The sequence below is a fragment of the Mytilus trossulus genome, chromosome 9 (assembly GCF_036588685.1).
Source record: "Mytilus trossulus isolate FHL-02 chromosome 9, PNRI_Mtr1.1.1.hap1, whole genome shotgun sequence".
Classification (NCBI taxonomy): Eukaryota; Metazoa; Mollusca; class Bivalvia; order Mytilida; family Mytilidae; genus Mytilus; species Mytilus trossulus.
Genome location: NC_086381.1, coordinates 25,844,011 through 25,861,703, shown reverse-complemented (window position 1 = coordinate 25,861,703; position 17,693 = coordinate 25,844,011). Strand labels below are relative to the sequence as shown.

General features: G+C 34.4%; 1 protein-coding gene across 1 annotated transcript; it reads right to left on the bottom strand.

Annotated features, from left to right (window-relative positions):
- Positions 1 to 2,258: 2,258 nt before the first annotated feature.
- Positions 2,259 to 16,885, bottom strand: LOC134683741 (uncharacterized). Its single transcript, XM_063543055.1, has 3 exons — positions 16,812 to 16,885; positions 6,362 to 6,410; positions 2,259 to 2,853 (listed from the first exon to the last, which is right to left on the bottom strand). Exons 1-3 carry the CDS (start codon positions 16,831 to 16,833, stop codon positions 2,622 to 2,624), a joined length of 303 nt encoding a protein of 100 aa, XP_063399125.1. The 5' UTR covers positions 16,834 to 16,885; the 3' UTR covers positions 2,259 to 2,621.
- Positions 16,886 to 17,693: the final 808 nt, after the last annotated feature.

Genomic DNA, 17,693 nt, shown 5'->3' with positions numbered 1-17,693 from the left:
TGTGAGCCTATCGCAAACAACATATGTTGTTTGGGCTGTACCTGTTGTAATTGTTCGCCATCAGCAGATATAATGAACACAGAAACACGAATTAACGGTGATACAAATCCAGGCTAAAATAAGTGAAATGTTATTCGATATAAAAAAGAAAATGTCTAAATTGTTTGATATATACTCAAGAACGCATTTGTTATCATGGAGACCGCTATTTTGAAATGGTCCAGTCGACATGAAGATCAGTGAAGATAAATTCGAATGTGTGCTAGTGGAGTGTTATGGTGTGTATGTGGGTGTTTTGTGATTTTGGTGCTATGTCATTTGTCATTTGTCAGTTACGAATTATCTTTGTTATGACATTCTTAAGTTTAAATCATGAAAATTTATTCATGAAACATATATCAGGAATAAGTGCCACGTTTCAGTTTGCTGTTAAAATTAAACACCATCTTTTCTTGTGTCATTAATTGTCTTATTTAACACAGCAGAATATATTTTATTTGTTTTCCTTTGATAAAGATATAAACAAATTTGGTATGAATGCCAGTAAGATAACTCGCAAACTAAGTCACAATTTTTAAGAGTACATCATTATAGGCAAAGTACGGTCTGCAATTTGAAATTTTTGCAGGATCCGCTTACCCTTCCGGAGCACATGTGATCACCTCCAGTTTGTTGTGGGGTTCATGTGTTTATCCTTTAGTTTTCTATGTTGTATCTGGTGTACTATCATTTGTCTGGTTATTTTTCTTTTTAAGCCATGGCGATGAGTTTATATTCGATCTAAGAGCTTGAAAGTCCCTCTGGTATCGTTAGTCCCTCTTTTACACTTGGTTTTAATCAAAAAATCAATTACAGATGCAATGAATCGATTATTAATCAGTTAAATGGTAAAATTTACAATTATAATTGGTAGCTGGTACGCTTTACGATGTCCAACTACTAGTTCAGCTGATGTCATGTCATATTAGAGTTATGAGTACAGTGTATATCAAAAATAAATATTGTGCATTGCCCAAGTGAGAGTTGACTCAGTATACAATAAAAACTATCTATTTTCAAATATTGCACTACTAAGTATTGTCAGCTTAGTACTCTTTTATTCGGTTCTGAAACGTTTCTCAGACACGTTTTTAGTTGCTGTTGTCAAATTTATAAATATTTTCAGAAGATCATGCTGATTATAAACTAAAGACAAAACGTTCTTGAAAATAGAAACAATAAGATTAAAAATGGGATCAAAAATTCTGAAAACTTTGATTGATTTGTCTGCTGGCTTTTTTATGAAACACTCCAATTTGCCGTAAAAAAATAAAACAGCTTATCAAATGAGACCAACAGATGAATATAAACATAGGTTTTGAATTGAATTCACTTGGCTTAACAATAGCGTACATCATTAGTAGCTTCTTATACAATCTATGATTCGTAAGGAAAATCTGGATTTTACATTTCCTTGAGGTTTGGTTCAAGTAAGTAGTTATTATTTTTATTATTAATGTTTGGTGATTTTTAACATAAACAAATAAAAATGTAAAGTGTCACCTTAGACTGTAGTCTTGAAAGTAGAAATATAACATTTTGTTAATGGAGAAAAAGCCGTAGATAAAACAAAATGAAAAAGGGAGGTTCTACCCCAACCGTCGAAAACTAAATTCCCAATCAAGGCATATCACTTCATATTTATATATTTCTGTTTTATCATTACGAATAACCCTTTAAGTTTTGAGATTATTTGATCAGCTTGCTTTAGTTTTATTTGAAAGATGATGCATATATATGTAAGTGTTGATGAATATGGTGTTGAATTTATATTATATTTATTTTGAAGCTTCGGTTTTAATGCCATATTGATCATCAATACCTTTTTACTTTCAATTTGCTGTGCAACTCTTAGCCAGGGTAAGCTGTTGTTAGTTCCTGGAGTGAATAATTACAATAGATAGATACAAGTCACAGGTCTAGGTTGGTTAAGACGTTGTCAAGTAGGATTCGTACTAGGTCGAGTATATTTTATACTAGGTCGAGTATGGTAAAGACTAGGTCGAGCATGGTTCAGACCAGGTCAAGCATGTTTTAGAAACGTATAAAATGATAAAGTACAGTTTAAACAACATTTAATCAGATAATTCATCATGAAACGATATTATACAAATGAAATAATATGCAGGATTCAGAAACAAGCAATTTGCTTTTACAAATCTGTCTCCTTTTCAAAAATAATACAGTTATTAAACAATACATAAATATAAATACTGGCATGCTCTGTAATAAATATATGAATATGAAAAAGGTGAAAGAAGAAGAAAAAAACATTTAATGAGAAAAAAATCATGAATTATTGTAATGTATACAGAGTGAAATGCTTTGGTTGAGCGATGAAGCATTAACATTAAGGGTTAAAACGTTTACTTTTGATAATATATTTGTGCACCAAACTAAATAAAAGACTATTTCGCACATGTAAGAGTACCGTTGATCCAAAAAGCAAAGGGCGGTTACAACTGATATTTCTACACGTTCGACAAACCTCATTCTGTTTCATTTGTCGCATTTTAATTCATCAACTTTAAATATTGTTCGTATCAGAAAATTAGAAAGTTTCTTTGTGTTGAGAGTCAAAGTCATGATTTTGTGGATTTTTCACTGTTTTGATCTGGTTGGCCTAATTCTATGTCAAAGTAAGTATGCGATATTTCATACTGCTGCTCATTATCAACATTGCGTCCAAGCTCTTCATAATTATCGGCAATTTCTTCATAATGCGAATAAGGATCTTCGTCTGGTTCTTCAAAACTTGTATCAGTTGTGTTGTATACGTTGCGATTGTTCTCATCCGCCGGAGCGGCATAATATCTGGAAATATATTAAGCATTTTTTCTGTACATTGCTAAATTCTACTCCATTTGGTAACAGTATATGGAAAAACATTCGCATGCAATTATGCTGACTTTAAAAATATTAGTTTTATACAATACCTTACATCTTCTTAAATGTGGCAGAGTTTTGTGATGGGTTTAAGAATAGTCCTAAGTCAGTTTGAAATAAAACATTACGTGACAGTAGATGTTATGATGAATAAAACAATTAAAAATAAAGCTAACACGTTATTTACTGTATATTAAGAAAAATGTTCAAACTATTATAATGTGTATTTAACTCCTATTGGAGATCAAACATTTGAAACCCATGGTTTAATACTTTCATTTTAATCATGAAAATCCCGATAGGAAATGCAAGCTCTGGAAACTAGTTTTAACAGGGAATTTTTTTTTAATTTAAACATATTTTATTCATATAGATATGAAAAGGATTGAGCAACAGGCACAGCCTATAAAAGCTCTCTCCATAATACATGTACCAGGTATAATTCAATTATAACAACTGTATTCACAAGCATGCAATAAAGTAGAACATGCATGCTACTTGTGAGCACACACGAGCAAATATATGTTAACAGTGTTACTTACTAAATGTAAAGCATATTTAAATATAGAGACAATCAATCATCAATTATTTAAAGTACCTTGAAACATGCAAATATCCTTTATGAGTCTTAAGAAATATATAATATATATGGCTTGATAGAGACACTTAGCTTGCTTAGTGGAATAAATTAATTAATATACTCCAAATAGTTGTGTATTATATTGTTTTCTATATTGTATTGTTGCTGACAACAGATGGAGTTGTGTTTCGTCATGTCCTGTAACAATTTGCTTCAAATGTCCAATTCATTATCCCACAGACATGTTAACAAGAACCTAAAGGACATTAGCATGTAATCACACAATCAGTACTAATGAATTAATTTGAATCAACTTAATTTGTTTAGATTTGTTTTATTTGTAAACACAGATGCAAAAGGTACAACATCAAGAAGATCACATGATTTTTTGTCAATAATTAATAGACCGGAACAAACTCCTTTATGAGGTCATTTACCAGATAGAGGGGATCCCAGGTATCCCTGTACTATTAACGTTCATCAAGCGTCTTAGTTATCGTCATTGTGCGGGATAAACTAGAAATACTATTTGTTCTGTAGATACTTAATCATAATTCCCTAATGACAGTAGTGCTGATTATCAACTATGAGAATTCAATTTGCCGAATTATTAGTGCAATATAGCATCATAGTTTTCCAACCATTCGCTCAACATTGGAACGAAAGTGACGACGCACCTAAACGCACGAATGATGTTCACTAAAACCAAAGTTTTTGACGGGAATGCATCGAACTTGAAAGTTGTCTTTTGAAACAATACAGCACAAGTGTATGTTTTGAATTCGACTTGCTTACATTTTTAGCTGGGCCTTTCTGCATAGCCATCATCGTTCAAAGATTTAAAACAGACATTGAAAACAACACAGGCCATTCTCGAAGAGCAAGTATTATAGACTAGAGTATATGTCATGACCAAAATATCTTTTTTGTTAAACTAACATTGCCTATACTTTTGCCGTGTATGGCAAGTTCAACATAAACAACAGAATTAAAATTGTTGACACCAGACGAGTGAATCGTAGATAAAAAAAAAAAAAAAAAAAAATCACAAGTGACGCAAGAATCAAACATTATAAAAAGGCCAATTTGAATAAAAAGGCCAATTTGAAAAAAAAAGCATCTACTGTAGATTTTCCTTAAAATTCCAAAATAAAAGAGAATAAGAATCGTTATTTACTGCAATTACTCTAAACGGTGTCCCCATTGACATTTTTGTAGATCTTGTATGGCTGAAAATTAAAGTATTTTCAGCTTCTATCCATTTATCATAATTTTCAATGTTATTAGCAAATCAAAATATTCGATTGTCATTTAAAAGCATGAAATTTTTGAAGAGTCGTCCAATAGTTTATGACATACTAAAATATTTGTAGATAATTTTGGTATTTCTGACCATATTTCACTTTTGGTATCTGGTGCTAACTAATCTTAGTTGTAGACCATACACAAAACTCGAGAAAACAAGTCATATAAAGGCAACTATTTAGAAGTCTTCTGATAAGTTTGGTAACATAAGACAGTAGGCAGATCTGGACATTTTCGACACTGTCAAATTTGATTTAACTACACCATGTTGGTTTTCATGATATAAGACATTTCATGTTCTACTCTTAAAAAATGGCGGCAGGGCTTGTTCACTGAGATGATACATGATACCCTAAGCATCATTCACTTTTTTTTTGTTTAAAAAATTGTTAAGTTGATTCCGACGTAAGAAAATCTTTTTGAAAGTAAAAGACGCATTTTGAGATCAAGACTCCGTGATGGGGTATCCAAAAGTTTCGATCGTATTTGTTATTGTATAGATCTTGTAATGTAAATTCTGACTATTTCATATAAAACTAGAGGCTCTAAAGAACCTGTGTCGTGCAACTTAGAGTGTGCGTTTATTCAATGAAGGACACTCTCAAACATTGTAGACGATAATAATACAAATGAGAATGGAAAGTATTCATTACAAAAATCAGTTTTGTTGATCCTGTATTGCGGATCATAAATTCTGTTCAGTTGCTTACTTCTTTGTTTGAATACTCAAAACACAAAAGAGGATAACAAATCCTTTTTTAAGGAGCTAGTTAATCACTGCTATAAAAAGTGACCGCCTTCTATCTATATCAACCTACTGTGACTTGTTAATAGATCTTGTTTTGCTGATCATGTTTGTGATGTAAAGTGTCTTTTTTTTGTATTGACATTTTTATCATGTAAAGCACCACCACACTCCCCCCAAAAAATCGTCATTAAGGGCAATAATTCCAAGGAGACGTCAAACGATATCCTCTACATTGTTTATCTGGTCTTGCTGATAAATTTGCTTATTTAAGTTTATTGTTTCCCTGTATCTATAATAGTTTTCGAGATAATAGACAATAACTGTGTAGCCAAGTTTGGTTTCAGAGGAGATTTTGTAAAAGTTAACGGACAAAAATCATGATAAATTCATCATAGATACCAGGATTGACATTTATAGTTACGCAAGACGCGCGTATCGTATACAAAAGACTCATCAGTGACATTCCAATAAAAAATGTTAAAATGCAAAAAAAGTAAGAAGTTGAAAAGCATTGAGGACAAACAATTTTTTTAAAGATTTGCCAAATGCAGCTAGGTTATATACATGTATTCCTGAGGTAGAAAAGCCTTAGTTTTTCAGAATTTCAAGGTTTTGTTAAAAGTTAATTGTTAATTATGAAAATATCAATGATAACTGAAGTCAACACAGAGGTGCTGAATACTGGACAAGTAACACAAGCATAGATTGTTAACTAGGACAACTGGTCACTCTTTATCTGTGTGCGTATGTGTGACATGATGCCATTATTATAACATTGGGAGATAATGTGAAAGTTTACTTACATGACAGGTCTTTCTGGTTTTCGATGAATAGATTTCAGGGTTACTTCAACTGAGGGTCACAACATGAATAATTAAATGTATGTATAAACATTCCTCCAAAGTTTACGAGTGAATTACTGTAATAAAGTAATAAACACAAAATGTTTCATGCTTCCTGTCACATATTGGCGAATAAATGAATAATATGTGCACTTTTTAAAGCCGCAATGTACAACATTTAATTTATTTTAAAAAAATGTTTGCACGCAGAAATTAGTACATACGATTTTTCTTTTCTGTTTTGAAAACAGAAAAGAACAATCGTATTTACTTAAGTGAAGGAACAGTTCAACATGTCAAATATTTATAAATATCTATATATACTAGAACAACCCGCGAAATCGCGGGAATTCAGAGCGTATTTGAAAGGATGTAAAGTGTTGTAGGAAGAATTTTGTAAAAGATTTAATGACTTGAAAATTTCAGGAAAAGTATTAAAAGTCATAGGTACTTGGGGACAGGAAAATGTTTTTTTAACCCTCCTCCTTTATTTCGAAAATTCCCATTTTTTGTTTTCTATTAATTTCATTATGAACATACATTTAGTGTACATGTATTATGAACATTCCACTCAGGAGCCTGTAATTCAGTGGTTCAGTGATATTTGTTTTTCGTTAATTTTTTGTACATAAATAAGGCTGTTAGTTTTCTCATTTGAATTGTTTTACATTGTCATTTCGGGGCCTTTTATATCAGACTATGCAGTATCGGCTTTGGCTTAGTGTTGAAGGCCGTAAGGTGACCTTTAAATGTTAATTTCGGTGTCATTTTGGTCTCTTGTGGAGAGCTGTCTCATTGGCATTCATACCACATCTTCCTTTTTTTTTGTAAAACATTTAGTGACTTGAGAGTTTCAGAAAAGGTATCAAAAGAGGGACCAAAGATACCAAAGGGACAGTCAAACTCGTAAATCTAAAACAAACTGACAACGCCATGGCTAAAAATGAAAAAAGACAAACAGAAAAACAATAGTACACATGACACAACATAGAAAACTAAAGAATAAACAAACAAAAGTCATAGGAATTTGGGACAGGATAATTGTTTTTCTAGCCCGGCTCCTCCTTTTTTGTTTAATTGTTGAACTTCTCTATTGATTTTAATGACACATGAATATTTTAGCGCTTATCTGTATATTATGAACATTCATTAAAGGGGGATCAGGGCCGAGGCGGATTTAGGGGGACCGCCCCCTCCCTTTTCTGAAAAATAATTGGTCGCTTATATAGGGAATCACTGAAGCATGACCGGAGCGGGCCCCTCTTAGGCAGTCAACGGGCCCCTGCGTATAAAAATTTCTGGATCCGCCACTGCGGAGGGGCCCTGATCCCAATATCCCGGGCTTAAAAACATGAAATCCCGAGGTTCTGAATTTATTATACAAATTAAATATCGAAAAAAGAAATCCCGGATCCCGAAATGGTCAATCCTGAAATTTCGATCTTAAAAGCACCCGTTCCAGACGTCCCGAAAGTGTATTTTCTTTTTACAGTCAATTCTCAGTTTGATAATTGATCCACAGCGTTCATATTTAGACCCTCTCTATTAAATAAACCCTGTGACTGCTGTGGATAGTAAATTTGAAAATGATATCAGACAGAAAATACAAAATATTCGTAGTATATGTATGTGTTTCAAAGTAAAAAGAAAAACGCAAACCGGAGGTCTAATCTGACTTAAATTTCGTCCAATGACGGATATAAGACAGAAAATACACTGTATTCGTAGTATAAATGTATGTTCAAAGTATACAGAAAAACATAAACCGGAAGTCTAATCTAACTTAAAATTTCGTCTAATGACGGAAACATATCCGGACGTCTTTTTTCTCGTTTTTCAACCAAAATACCTCAATCTGAATAATCATATGAATGGATGACAAATGAAATTATGCACTATACCCATAGGACACAGAGGCATGATGATTGATTTGAGAAGCGACACCCAAAATGAGGTCTTCTCGTTTAATAGTATAGATAAATAATATTCCAGCCCTGACGGGGTTAAACAAAGACATATATTTGAATAAAATTAGTATTACGTGAATAATAATACATTAAGTCATCTTATGAATTTCTAGTAGTCTGTTTTTTACGTTAGAAAATTGCAATAGTATATCATTTCAGATTTGCTAATATGTTATAGGCGTTTAAGAGTTAAACCAAAACTCGTCGAGTTGAAGTCGAAATAATTTGCCCGGTTGGCGAGGTAGGGATATTTTATCCAGTTGACGAGTAAAAGAGGGACGAAAGAAACCAAACTCATCAATCGAAAATTAACTGAAAACGCCATGGCGCTTAAAATGAAAAAAAAAAACAAAAAAACTGACAAACAATAGTATACATGATACAACATAGAAAACTAACGAATAAATAACACGAACCCCACCAAAAACTAGTAATATAAACGTCCTGTAGTATTCGATTCCGTTTATTTTATAAGCCACACATATGCAATTACATTAACAACTAGGCGAATGATTAATTTATTGACTTGTATTAAAAGCCACTTTCGGCACTGCTGTTCCATGTCGTGGTGGTCAGTTTTTTGTTGTAGGAAAGAGCCGGAATACGCGGAAAGAACCAGTACGCGGACGCTAAGTGATGAGATAAGCTCACTTAGCCTTTTAGGCCAGGTGAGCTAAAAACAAAAAGACAAACAGACAAACAATAGAACACATGACACAACAAAGAAAACTAGAGAATAAACAACATGAACCCCACCAAAAACTAGTAATATAAACGTTAAGGTACAGTATAGGATATATAAATCAAAGATTTTCGTAAAATTGTATAAACTGTGATGATTTTGTATCTAAGGTTAAATTGTTAATATTAGTTACAGTTCGGCAGAAGCCTTGTTTCATATATTCATATAATACTTTTAAATTAATAAACATAGAAAAAAGTAAGATGTTTTTAGCGGGTAAACTTTGGGTCAGGTCAAATGTGAAGGGGTGTTCCATAGAAACTCTGATACTGGTAACGAGGCACTTTGGAAGAACACCCCTCCTTTAATTTTACGTGGGAGAATTTTTCATCGAGGAGTCTTATAAGACGCGAACGGGCTACCGCGGGTCTCTTGACCATCGAGGCCGGCAAACTTTACTCTCGGTTAAAAAAAAACATTTACGAGTGAGACTTTTTCATCGGGAAGCCTCACGTAAGACCCGTACGGCTGTAGAGGGGACGCACGCCTGAGAATGTCCATCGAAATATCTCGCGCTCCTCTCCCGATCAAAAACTGAACGGTGCCTTACAGGAGAAACGATCACATGGTACCAGACGACCTAGACGTATGCTATTATAGCTCTCAAAAATTGTGTTTTCTTCGAACATCTAACCCTTTTTTCTGGTTTTTCGTATGGATTGATGTTTCAGTTGGACATAAGAAAATTTTAATCGTGAGTTTTCTCATTTTTTACCCATATAGACTTTGATTGATTTCATTACTTCAAATACATGTATGTACACAACACCACAAATGAAAACTACTCACTAAGGTGGTCGTAATACTGGACAAAGTTTGACCGTTAAAGTTATCGGAGTTGGACTTTGGACTCGAATACCTAAAGGCTTAACACTGACCGTGAAAAATATGGAAGTGCTAAAACAACCTTTACAGGTTCGAGAACAGTTGATGAAAGCGGAAAACGAAATTAAAGATAAATACTTAAACGTTGTTCGTTCTCTGTATTTTTGTGATCTTAAGAAGTTTGATAAAGCTAAGACATTATGATATGTGAACTAAGTACAGAAATGAATGGTACTGTTTCAATCGACATTTTAAAAGTCAATGTCACTGTATGTCAAACGCTCTTAACAATGAATGCCAGGCAGAACTTGGGAAACGGCGCAAAAAAGGCGAAAAAACTCCTCATAAATCTAGAAACAACCTACCACCGAAGAAAAAAAACAGTGGGAATACTATAAATTCTGTCAAAGACAATGTAGACGATATAGTTTTTTCGGTACAAGAAAAGTTAGATTTAGGAGAACTCTCTGAATCCATGAATGAGTTGTTTATTTCGCAAAATGAATCATCTGTCGTTTGCCCTTCTGCAGCCGAAAATTTTGATGACAGTATCACAGAAATAAAAACCCTTTTTTCCGAAGAACAAGCACTTGACATAACTCCAAATCAAGAAGAAACAGTTCAGACGCGACAAAAAGCGAAAAAAACAAAGAAAGGTCAAAAGGGCCTCCAAACGGACAGCAAAAATAGTTGCATCTGCAAAAGCAACAAGACAGGAAATATGATACGTTGTAACCTCTGTCAGCTTTGGTTTCATGTTGCTTGTGTCCTGGACAAAAATTATTCTGTAGTTGGTTTCTGGGTTTGTCTCGATTGCAGACTTTTATCTAGTAGAATCCAGAACATCAAAACAATGTTAGAACAGTTCGTCTCTAAGTATCAGGAGGTCGAGTGTAAATTAGAACATGAATCTCAAGAAGTTGAAAATCTTCAACAGGAAAACAACCGCCTGCGAGATTGTTTAACACGAGACAAAAAATAAAGAAAACGAATGTGAGAGTTTCACCAAACTAAACATTCATAGTTGCAAGAAAGATGGTTTGAGGGATAAACAAAGGAACATTACAGAAAATAGTAAACCACATAGAGGAACTTTGCTAGTTGGAAGTTCAGTAATCCGTGATATTACTACTGATGCCTTTAAACTAGACAACCAACCCTTATGCGTGCGGGTGGCAGGGTGTCAGACATTACAGCAGAACTCCTCAGCAAACCTGGTGATGAAGTTTACAAAAACATTATCTTGCAAATAGGTAGTAATGACTGTGCGAGTAATTTATTCGACGAGGAATCGTTCCGCGATTACTACCAGACATTGGTTATGACCGCACAAAGTAAGTGTGAAAATGTTGTTATCTCTTCTATTTGCCCACGCCTAGACGATAGATTTGGTAACATTAAACTTGGTAATTTTGTCCTTAGTAAGATTGCATGTGATGAAAATTGTTTGTATATTGAACATGATGATGATTTTAGATTACCAAATGGTGCTATAAACAGTTTATTGTATAACAGAGATGGTGTACATTTAAATAAAAAGGGTTCTGTAAAGCTTGCAAACAGCCTTGATATTTTTGAAAAACAGGTTGCTAAACAGGTACCACGGCCAAGTAATGCTAGAAAGAGTGGTGGTGCACCTCAGAGAGGATATCAGCGCAATAACCGATAAGCAGCCAGTCAAAGTAAGCCGACTGCGACTCGTAATGCGCAACATGTCCGCTATGAGAGACACAGCCAATCAGAAAACAGACGTCACAATGAAACAAATGAAGATGAGCTATCTTGTTGGTACTGTGGTGAAGGTAAACATATATCTAAAAGTTGTCGTCACGGGCAATACTTGCAGTGTAAGAGATGTAACGAGTATGGCCACAAGTTGAAACACTGTAATTTGTAGGTTTTTGGCCATGATGTTAGCGCCGGACACGGCGACAGTTCGAATGATATTTTAAACGTAAGATGTAGTCAGACAACAAAGAATCGACGCCATCACAGGGGTCGAAAAAATAAAAATAAAATGTCACAATCATGTATTGATTTATTAAATATAAGAGGCATCAAGGGTAAAATTTAAGAGGTAAACAAACACCTTGATCAAGATTCCCCAGACTTACTTTGTTTGGTTGAAACAATTGTGAAGACAAATTGCAAACCTCGTGACTTGCACAATAACTATGTCTGGGTAGGAAACTGTCGTACTGGTTCTAAAATTAAGGGTGGAATTGGTATAATTTTATGTGTTAACTCCCGGCTAAATATTTTAGGCGAAAACTTAATTGATAGTCGAGACGATGGTTTTGAACGACTTTGGATCCTGTGCAGAATGAATAATGTTAAAACAGCTGTAGGGGTTGTTTACTTTGCAAATGATGGAGTGGATAAACCCACTACTGATAAGCTGTTCTACGAGCTTTTGGAAAACTGTTCAGTCTTTCGCCGGCTCGGGTACGAGATCTGTCTTACGGGCGACTTTAATGGTAAATCCTAAGTAAATGCGATTTTACTGGCAAGACGTTAGTAACCGATATAAAACAAAGCTACAACGATGTAAGACTTCGTCAGTTTTCAGAAACTGTAAACCTAGAAATTGCCAACTCTATGAACTGCTGTGAAGGTTTTTACACCAGGGTTCTTAATAACCAGAAGTCTGCAATTGACTATATTTTATTATCGGAAGCGCTTTGTAACCATGTCAAATCGGTTTTCATGGACGAACTTGGGAGTTTACATCTCCATAGCGACCATGTAATTGTTCGGATTCGGCTGCGTAAACAACGAGACGACGTTAATAAACGGCGAAATCCGACACGGCTAATGTGGAACTTAGCCATTAAGCGTAAGGAATTCGACAGAAAGGTTAAGTGTCTCACAGTTAAGGGCATACATTGTAGCTACTAATAAAAATAGTAAAATTTTCTGGAAACTGCTCAGAGGTCCGAAAGAAAGTGTTAACCCCAGTCGAATTATTGATCCCAACAATAAGGACGATTTTATCGAGGACGATGCGGACATAAGTGAGTGTCTAAAAACTCATTTTAGCAAAATCGGAAAAGACACAACTACTAAACCCGATTTCAAAAACCATGTCACAAACCTTTTTTCTAAAATTGAGAGCAACCGTGGCCGTGGCGAAAATTTGCTTTCAGTAACTTTTTCGAGTGACTCTATCTCAGATGTACTGCGTTGGATTCAACTAGGAAAAGCACCCGGCTTCGATGATATTCCGAACGAGATTTTGAAATATGGTGGTGATACGATGGTTAATATTTTGTGTGATCTGTTTACCTTCATATCTGATCACGAACAGATACCGGTGGAATGGCAAAGGGGGATTATAAAACCTCTCCATAAATCCGGTTCTGTTTACGATTTAGATAATTACAGAGGTATCACTTTGTCATCAAATGTATATAAACTTTTTTCGAAGACTTTGGAAATACATATCGTGAACTTCCTCGAACAACACAAAGTACTTGGGGAAAACCAGGGCGCTTTTCGAAAGGATCGACGCATTGAAGATCAAATATTTGCTCTACAAGGTATTTGTACTTTGACACGCTCTTCTAAAAGACCCCTTTACTTAGCCTTTTTGGATTTATCAAAGGCGTTTGATATGGTATGGCGCGATGGGCTTTTTGTTAAATTATGGCAAAGGGGGATACAAGGGAAGGTATGGCGTCTAGTTAAGAATATTTATAGTCATGTAGAAAATAAGGTACTATTTGGTGACATTGAATCTACCTGGTTTGAACAGGAATATGGTGTCAAACAAGGCTGCATATTATCATCCACTGTATTATCTGTGCTCATGAATGACTTGGTTGATATGCTTAATGAAAGCGGTGTAGGTTTTGATCGCTCGCAACAACTTATAAATTGTCTCCTATTTGCAGATGATGTTGTACTTGTTGCCAAATCGCCAGAAGACTTACAGACGTTACTTCGGATTTCACACGATTTCGCTACTAAATGGAACTTGAAATTTAATCATAAGAAATCTAAAGTTCTAGTGGTTGGGAAGCTGTTGAATCCGGAACGAGTCTGGTCTCTTGGTGATGTCAATATCAAGGAAGTGAATGAATATAAATACCTAGGTTACTACATAAATAGATCACTAAAGTCAAATTTCCATGTTAATAACTATTTGAAAGATAAGATGGATAATATGCTGAACTATTTGTTACGTGTTCTCGGGGAGCATGGAAGTTTTAACCGTGTAAAATTTGGAGACGCCCGTTGGAACTCAGTGCTCCGGCCTTCTTTAACACACGCATGCGCCGTCTGGATGCCACTTTCAGCTACAAACATATCGATCATCGACAGTTGGCAATACCGCGCAGCTAAGATCATTATGAACACTAAAATGAATATTCCCCTTTCCGCTCTCCTTCTCGAGCTTGGATGGGAACCGGTATCTGCATTTATCACCCGCCAAAATGTTGCGTACTTTAAAAGGTTTAATAACATACCAGACGATAGACTGTGCAAGCGAGTCTTTAGTGAAATGGTTCAATTAAACGAAAGTGTCTGGAAATATGTTCAAGAGATAAACACCTACACGGAATATATTGGGTTTGATAATTTTAACTGTCAGTATGGTAATGCCATAAGGGAAAATTTAATTATTGATTTTACTACTAAAAGTAGCCTTGATTTGTATCAGCACTGCTATATTAAGACAGGTAGCCAGTTATACTTAGAGGACATAAGCGATTTTAATTCATCTCGTCTTAAACTGCTCGCAAGAACAAATTATTTGCCATTAAAGCAGTTTCATTTTAGAATGCATATGTCCGAAGACAACCTATGTACTATTTGTGATTCAGGGGAGTCAGAAGATTTAGAACATTTTCTGCTCGGGTGTACATCTCTTGAACAAACCAGTTCTAAATTTTTCACCTTATTTGCCTCTTTTAATAATAGAAATGTAAGTTTTCTGGAACTGTCGCCACGTGCACAAGTATTATTTTTAGTTGGCGATATTGGTTATGCTTTTAAAGATGAAATTGGTTCATTTTATGATGTTAATGGAAGAATGTATCTCTTAGAATTATTTACATTACGTCAAAATGGTTGAACCAAAATAACTTTTGAGTTAACTTACTCGTATGTACTATTTTATATTGATTGATCTTAGTGTTTATGCTTTATACATGCTGCATGGTCATATTTGTCTATGAGTGTTTTAAAATACATGTATATTTTAACATTCTATAAATTGTCTTTTTTTATTATGATTATGTATTTTAGAAATCTCTATTTTTGTCTTATTAATGTGCCATGTATGTTATTGTTCAAAGACATTTTATAATGAAACCATTAACTATAATGTATATAATTGTAAATAATATAGTATAGACGCACCATCACTTCTACCCTGATGACTGGTGCCCCCGATGTAAAGGGGTAGTTTTCTAAATAAAATATATATATATATATATATATTCAAAGAAAAAGGGCCCATGCAACCATCGAAGCGAACGGCAGACCACGGATCCACGATCGACTCTTCTCTCCGTCTCTTGTCTTTATTTGCGGGGACGACAAAAAAGGCAAAGAGAAACGGTCGCATCATCTATCTGACCTCAGATCAGACGAAAGTACCCGCTGAATGTAAGCATATCACTAAGTGGAGGAAAAGAAACTAACTAGGATTTCCCTAGTATTGGCGAATGAAGCGGGAAGAACTCAGCACTGAATCCCGCAGACTTGCGCTGCAGGGAAATGTGGTGTTTGGGACGTCTATTGGCGCAATGTACGGGTGCCTACGTCCTTTTGATCGGGGCCTCTCCCAGAGCGGATGTCAGGCCTTTACCGGCACCTGGTGTCGTGATCCATAGTGTTCTTGGAGTCGATAGTTGAGATCTATAGCTTCTTAAAAACACCGTAGAAATATCGGAATGACCCAAGACCTCGGTATCAATGTACACAGCTACAAAAAAGCTAGCTTTTCACTCGCATACAAAAGGTGTAAATTAAAAGGATCGTACACAACCAAGACTGGCAAATGCAATAAAGCTATGATATCGTTGGAAGTAAATGTCACCCAAACCTACATGAAAAAATGTAATTAGCGATGAAAACTAACTAATGCATCAATATTTAATTTTTACATAGAATTTGAATTATAAAAATAATACATGTACATTGTAATGTAACCATCATTGTTTTTTTAGATAAAGGTTTGTATTATTGAATCTTTTATAATGTAATTTTAAAAAAATACCTTTATGGTCCAAATACTCATATGGTCCGGCCCAGTAATTACCAAACGAGTATTATACTCATATGGTCCGTCCATACGAGTATTATACTCATATGGTCCGACCATACGCGTACGGTCGGAGCATATGCGTTTGGTCGGACCATATGAGTATACGCATATGGTCCAAATACTCATATGGTCCGGAACATAGCCACAATGTGTGTGTGTGGGGGGGGGGGGCTTGGGTCTCTATATGAAGATATAAGCATAAGTGGCGCTGGATGGGTACCTTCTTTGATACGTCAAATATGTCAATGAGGTGCAATTTTACGGAGGAAATATATCAATTGGTAGTAATTGACAACTGGTGATATAAATGGGTCATAACTTTTCAGTTTGTTATGAAACGATTTCACTGAAATTCCCAAACTCTTTGTATATGCATATAGGTACTATTTGAGCTGATAAATAAATGAATGGCTTATCATGATTACGCTGTGAAATATATTTATCGGTAGGGATTTCACATATATACATGAATTGGTTAATCTCAGCTGCACAACTGTACTGAAATTCCATTCTTATAGTTTTCTATTAGAATATTTGGTTTTACATTAATTATTAACTAATAAACATATCTGATCGTACCTAACATTCCGAGGTGGAGCTTACCTTGTACATTTGTCAGTTTCATTATGATTGCCACTACACTAACTATGACAGTAAATATCGAAACTCCTGTTAGAACCCACACAATCGTTCGAAAATCAAAGGTTGGCAGTTCTGAAGTATAAATATATTAATCAAAATCTTATAACATAAAACATGCAGAGAGAATGTTAAACTTCCATTGATGATGAAATATTGAATGGAGGTACTTTTGAACTGGAAGTATTGGAAGCGATAAAAAATTAAAAAAAATAACAAGGCTCCTGGTTCTGATAAAATACTTAATGAATTTTTGAAAAATTCACCACCTGTTTTTATATCATTGTATTGTAAATTATTTGATATTGTATAAGATACTGGAATTATTCCAGACTCTTGGACAAATAGTATTATTAAACTTGTGTTAAAAAAAGGCAATCCTACAGATCCTGATAATTTTAGAGCTATTAAACTTATCAGCTGTTTAGGAAAATTATACTGTATACTTCCAATATTAATACTAGACTAAATTTTTTTTGCGAATGAAATTTCGCTTATATCAGAAAATCAAGCTGGTATTAGGAAAGGATATGCAACAATAGATAATATTTTTGTGTTACATGCACTTGTAGAATTATATTTTTCATTTGGAAAAAACTTTTTTGTACATTTATTGACTTTAGAAAAGTTTTTGACACTGTTTTAAGAACTGGATTATGGCAAAAACTACATCTTAGTGAAATCAAGGGATAATTTTTCAAAGTTATTTTTAATATGTATCAAGGTATCAAATCTTGTGTTCAATATAATGGTGAACAATCAGAATTTTTTTCATGTCTGATTGGTGTTAGGCAAGGGGAAAACTTATCTCCTTTTTTATTTTCTATTTTCTTGAACGATTTGGAA